Source organism: Chiloscyllium plagiosum, chromosome 27 (genome assembly GCF_004010195.1).
Source record: "Chiloscyllium plagiosum isolate BGI_BamShark_2017 chromosome 27, ASM401019v2, whole genome shotgun sequence".
Classification (NCBI taxonomy): Eukaryota; Metazoa; Chordata; class Chondrichthyes; order Orectolobiformes; family Hemiscylliidae; genus Chiloscyllium; species Chiloscyllium plagiosum.
The window spans coordinates 39198574-39204573 of NC_057736.1; the positions used below are offsets into that span (position 1 = coordinate 39198574).

The following is a 6000-nucleotide window of genomic DNA, read 5'->3' on the forward strand; positions in this document are numbered from 1 at the left end:
CCACTACACTGAACCACTTATGGTCATGTGGGATTTTACTCAAGAGGGTATAAGGATTAGGGACTACCGGGTGTCGAGTCTGTACTATCCTGTTAAGTGCCCTTAGATCTTATACCAGACGATAGGTACCATCTGTTTTCTTTACTGGCAAAATGGGGGTATTATAGGGGACATGCAGGGTTCCAGCAGGCGGTCCCTAATTAATCCCTCAATCACGGGTTGTAGCTCCCTTCTTCCTTTGGTCGAAATCGGGTATTGTCTTTCACATACCGTCTCCCCCACCTCTTTCAAGCTGATCTTGAGAGGGGGAATCTGCAATCCCCCTCAATTGCCTTCCTGTGCCCTTACTGTGGGGTCTATATGTTTTTCCTCTTCCTTGGTCAAAAGGGCGATTTTTACTCCTAGTTGTCGGTCGCTCACCCCGATCCCTAGTCCCAGTAATATAATTAAGTCTCTTCCTAACAAACTACTTCCGATGTCCGGAATTTTTCCTTCATCACTTTCGATCGTCATACGTTCAAATACGGGGACTTGTAAATCCATCCCCCTTTACACCGGACACTGTTACCTTTTGTTTTGTAAATTGTACTCCTTTGGGTATAAAATTTAAGGATGATCATACTGCCCCCGTATCTATTAAGAAAATTGTATCCTCTTTATGAGGTCCCACCTTTAGATTTATCAAGGGTTCCCAGTGGGTCCCCATGGGGAAGGAACGCCTGACGCCCTATTCTTCACCAAAATTCATAAGCAGTATCGCCCTCTCTTCCCTTTTCAGATCTGGACACTTCCGCTTAAAGTGACCTGTCTTTCCACAGTAGTAACATCCCGCCTGTGGGGATTTCGTAATTTTGTTTACGAACAGGATTGTACGTAGAATTTTGCTTCAACGTACGTACGAAATTCAAGGTACGAACGAAGGTACGAATGCAAAAAGCCCGTGTGCGACCACGTGGTTTCATTGTTCTGCTTTGCTACGAGTTGTTGAACACAAAAGCTCTCAGGCCCTGCGTGATCTCATTCAGTTCGTCTTTGGCGTGTGCACTGTGAACAGCGTTCATTGCTATGTCCAAGCGTTCTTACGCTATCCGAGCAATGGGAAAAATGATTCAGTTCGCGAACTTTTCGGTTCGCGAACCGGGTCCCAGAACGGATTAAGTTCGTAAATCGAGGCGCTACTGTACTTTCTCATTGAGTCCCGCAGCCTCAGTAAAAATGCTGAGGGAGTCTCATCTTTCTCTTGTCAGACCTCAAATGCCTTTGTTAAATTCTGGGATTTAGGAACTGCCTCTCTGATTCCTTTTATTATTAAGTCTTTGAGGTCCTTCATCTGGGTTTGGTCAGCTGCCTCGTTGTTCCCCCAGCCTGGGTCTGTATTGGGAAACTTCTGTTAAGCCGTCATAACTTCCTCCCCAGGAGGGTGTTCTCGTTCCCACAACCTCATAGCAGCTCTTCTGATCATCCCTCTCTCTTCCCCAGTGAAGAGAATATTTAAAATAGACATCAACTCCGTCCAAGTGTATAGGTTGGGACCTAGGAATTGATCTAATTGTTCAGAATCTTCAATAAGAAGTTTCATCTCCTTCTTAAAGGTCCTGACTTCGCCGCTTGTTAAAGGGGCATTTATGAAGCCAATTATTCTTTGCCCTATGGGAACTTCCCTGAGAGGGTATACATTTGTCTCTTGGTGTCGTTCATTTAATTTCGGGAATGGATATTCCTCAATATCCTTTTCTAATCGCTTTACTTCCTTCATCAGTCCTCCTTTCGGGACTTTTGGTTTCAAAACCTTCACCTGTTCATCTTCCCCCTCCCCTTGGTCGCTACCAGCCGCCACACCTAACCCAAGGCTATCGGCTTGTAGATCGTCAGGCTCATTTTGTGGGGGGGGGGGGTCATATGGTGGGGGCAAATGGTCAAGAACATTCCAAGGGGGAGGGGGTGCCGAGGGTGACTTTTCCTCCTTTCCTGTCATAGTTTTCATACTATATAAACGCATGTCTCGACTGCCCTGCCAGCAGGAGGCTTAGTCAGACTCCTCTTTGGAGAAAGATTGTTTTTCATTAACATATGACTTCAACAATTGACAGACCCAATCCTCTTCCGACCCATATTTTGGCTGAAAGACTGATGGTGAACAAATACTCTCTTTGGTCCAGACAAAACAACAATATTTTATCATAGTTTTCTTATCCTCCTCCATTGTTCAAGAATTATTTTTCCAGTTTTTCAACATCCGTCTCAAGGGACTTTCTGGAGGGATGTCTTCTGGGACTTCTTTACCCTTTATCCCAGGCGCCTCATTTTTGCTTCCTTTGCCTCCCATAGTGGTCAACTTGGCAATCCCTTAATTTGACAGGTATCACACTCCCAGTCACAAAAGCAATTCTAACTCAAACCCCAATCAAACCTAGGGGACTCTAACCCCAATCAAATCCAGGGGAACATCCCTCCCAAAGGACTTTCCGGAGGGATGTTTTTCCGGGACTTCTCTAGCCGTTTTCCCAGGTGTCTTATTTGACATCCCCGCCTCTCCCCCACCACCCCCGGCCAGGGCTCATTGCCTCCCGTGGTGTTCAACCCATCAGTCGCTTAATTCAACAGGCATCACACCCCCCAGTCTCTTTTCTTCCTTGATCCATGCACGGATTTGCCTGACTGCAGCTGTGCCTTCTATTCCATGCCTGCCCTATTTTCCTGTCCTAGTTCGGAATGACTCCCTTAGGATCCTCGTCAATCGACCGGATGGAGCACCCACCAACGAAAGACACAGGACTGTTCTAAAAGGAACGGGACGCGTCTTCCCAGTCGTCGATGGTGACCACTCCGCCGGTGATGACAGTATCCCGGACGACGCCCCCAATTGTGAGAAATGATTCTCACTCTTCAATAATTTCAGTCTGAGTCAAATTCCGAAGCAGGTATTTATTAAAACATTCTTATAAGAATGGGTGTCCGACAAGTAGGCACACTGATCAACAGGTTACATCGCAAGTTATACAGTTCAGCTGAGCGTCTCGGTACTCCTCTTTTAGCTTATTGGCTTAGCATGCAACGCGTCAAACCTATCATAAGCTACTGACTTCACTCCTCCTCTGTTTACTTCTCCCGCTACTCTAAGCCTGTCGCCCCTTATTCTTGTTTGTTCCTTGCCTTATTTGGCCTTATACGTGACAAAGTGCAGGTGTTAGCTTGACTGTTTTACCACATAGTTGACTGTTCCATTATGTCTTTCTGTGATCTATTGTTAGCATGCATCCCCATCACTGCAAGCTGTGTACGTGCTTGATAGATCAACAATTCTTCCCCACACTGAGCCTTGTGACCTGTTTGTGGTTAAGTAAAAACAATGACTGCAGATGCTGGAAACCAGAGCAGGAAAGCACAGCAGTTCAGGCAGCATCCGAGGAGCAGGAAAATCGACGTTTCGGGCAAAAGCCCTTCATCAGGAATAAGGCAGAGTGCCTGAAGGGTGGAGAGATAAATGAGAGGAAGGTGGGGGTGGGGAGAAAGTAGCATAGAGTGCAATAGGTGGGTGGGGGAGGGGATGAAGGTAATAGGTCAGAGAGGAGGGTGGAGTGGATAGGTGAAAAAGAAGATAGGCAGGTAGGACAAGTCATGGGGATAGTGACGGTGTGGTTGATTGGTGCGGCTGTCCCAGAGAGGTTCCCTAAAGCGCTCTTTGTCAGTGTCAAGTCAGTCGTCATTAATGGAGGTGTCCAGTCTCCCCATTGTAGAGGAGACCACATCGGGAGCAATGGATACAATAAATGATATTAGTGGATGTGCAGGTAAAACTTTGATGGATGTGGAAGGCTCCTTTGGGGCCTTGGATGGAGGTGAGGGAGGAGGTGTAGGCGCAGGTTTTGCAATTCCTGCGGTGGCAGGGGAAGGTGCCAGGATGGGAGGGTGAGTTGTAGGGGGCGTGGACCTGATTAGGTAGTCACGGAGGGAACGGTCTTTGCGGCAAGTGGAAAGGGGTGGGGAGGGAAATATATCTCTGGTGGTGGGGTCTGTTTGGAGGTGGCGGAAATGTCGTCGGATGATTTAGTTTATGCGAAGGTTGGTAGGGTGGAAGGTGAGCACCAAGGGGTTCTGTCCTTGTTACGGTTGGAAGGGTGGGGTCTCAGGGCAGAGGTGCGGGATGTGGCATTGGAGGGCACCTTTAACCACGTGGGAAGGCAAATTGCGGTCTCTAAATAAGGAGGCCATCTGGTGTGTTCTGTGGTGGAACTGGTCCTCCTGGGAGCAGATACAGCGGAATTGGAGGAATTGGGAATACAAGATGGCATTTTTGCAAGAGGTAGGGTGGTAAGAGGTATAATCCAGGTAGCTGTGGGAGTTGGTGGGTTTGTAAAAAATGTCGGTGTCAAGTCGGTCGTCATTAATGGAGATGGAGAGGTCCAGGAAGGGGAGGGAGGTGTCACAGATGATCCAGGTAAATTTAAGGTCAGGGTGGAATGTGTTGGTGAAGTTGATGAATTGCTCAACCTCCTCGCGGGAGCACGAGGTGGCACCAATGCAGTCATCAATGTAGCGGAGGAAGAGGTGGGGAGTGGTGCCGGTGTAATTACGGAAGATCAACTGTTCTACGTAGCCAACAAAGAGACAGGCATAGCTGGGGCCCATGGTTGTGTATGTGCTTGTTAAAGCAACATTTCGTCCCCTGTAGTCCACACTGAGCCTTATGACCTCTGATTGTGGTTTTTCTGCACCACTGAGTCTTATATTTTTCACAATTTTTTTTGTTACAAGCCTCTTGCAGAAGGAACAGTGATATTTTTCACAAACATATTCTCCTCAAGGAGTAGGCCATTCATGGCTGATCTTTTTGTGGCCTCAGCTCCACTTACCCACCCTCTCACCAGCCCCTTAAGTCCTTTGCTATTCAAAAAATTATCTATCTTAGCTGTACAAACATTCAGTGAGGAAGCTTCAATAAGTTCCTCCTCAGTTCCTCCTGCTTCCCCTAATTTTGAGGCTATGCCCTGTTGTCCTAGTTTCACCTGCCAGTGGAAATATCCTTTCTACTTGTGTCTTGTTTATTCCCTTCATAATTTTATATGTTTCTATAAGATCCATCCTCATCTTTCTCAATTCCCTGGGACAGCGCCGCCTTGTGATTGGGTTTGTTTGTGTCAGGGTCTGACTTCTTCTACCCCGCCCCCCATCCAACACATCGGCCTGTGATTGGCTGTCTCTGAGAGAGGCGCCGGGTTCTATCTGACGTTCCCCGAGACAGAGCGGGCTGTGATTGTTTTGCCCCCGAGCCAGCACCGGTTTATAATTGGCTCGCCTTGACACAACGTGACAGGACTGGGCTCCGATTGGCTGTGGTGCGGCTGGGCTCTGATTGGCTACAGTGTGACAGGAAAGTGTGACTGGGGGCGTAATCTGAGGCTTTGATTGACTGGTGTGACTGGAGGGGCGCTCTGATTGGCAGTGGTGTGACCGGGGGTGTGGTCCGGTCTCTGATTGGTTGTATGGGTTTCCGATTGGCTGTGTTGCCCCTGGAGGTGCGGCCTGCGTTTCCGAAAGGCTGTGATATGGCTTGGGGTTTGGTCTTTGCGTGTGTCTGGGGGCGTGGCCTGGATCCCCGAATGGCCGTGGTGCGTCTTGGGGTGTGGCCTTGCTCTCCGATTGGCTGTGATGTGTCTGGGGGTGTGGTCCGAGCTCTGATTGGCTGCCCGGGATGTTTGAAATTTAACTGTAGTGAGGGCGCGGGCGCTGAGCCGGAGCCGCAGACAAAGACCGGGACTGACCGTGAGGGGTGAGTTGTTGCTGTACCGACCCACTCTGTGAGCCGGAGGCCGCGGTATAGAGTTGCGGGTCACTCTGGGCTGCCGGTGGTACGGCAGCGGCCGGCAGGGAGAAGGCTCAGCTCCGCTCACTGCGGCTAGGCCTCAGACACCCCTCAAACCACATCTCCCCCCGGTCAGTGCGGGAAAAATCCCCCAATGCTGCCCCCACTTCACACCCCTCCCCCACCCCCCACCTTAC

General features: G+C 49.2%; 1 protein-coding gene across 2 annotated transcripts in view; it reads left to right on the top strand.

Moving 5' to 3' along the window:
• cdca8 (cell division cycle associated 8) overlaps positions 1-6000 on the top strand; it is a 61418-nt gene that overhangs the window by 10743 nt on the left and 44675 nt on the right. Inside the window, exon 1 of one of the 2 annotated variants that reach the window (XM_043717887.1) lies at positions 5594-5771. The exons of the other annotated variant lie outside the window; for it this stretch is intronic. Coding sequence (XP_043573822.1) covers positions 5601-5771 — 171 coding nt within the window. The 5' untranslated portion in view covers positions 5594-5600. Of the gene's footprint in view, positions 1-5593; positions 5772-6000 lie in introns of those variants that run through there. 2 annotated transcript variants of the gene reach the window in all.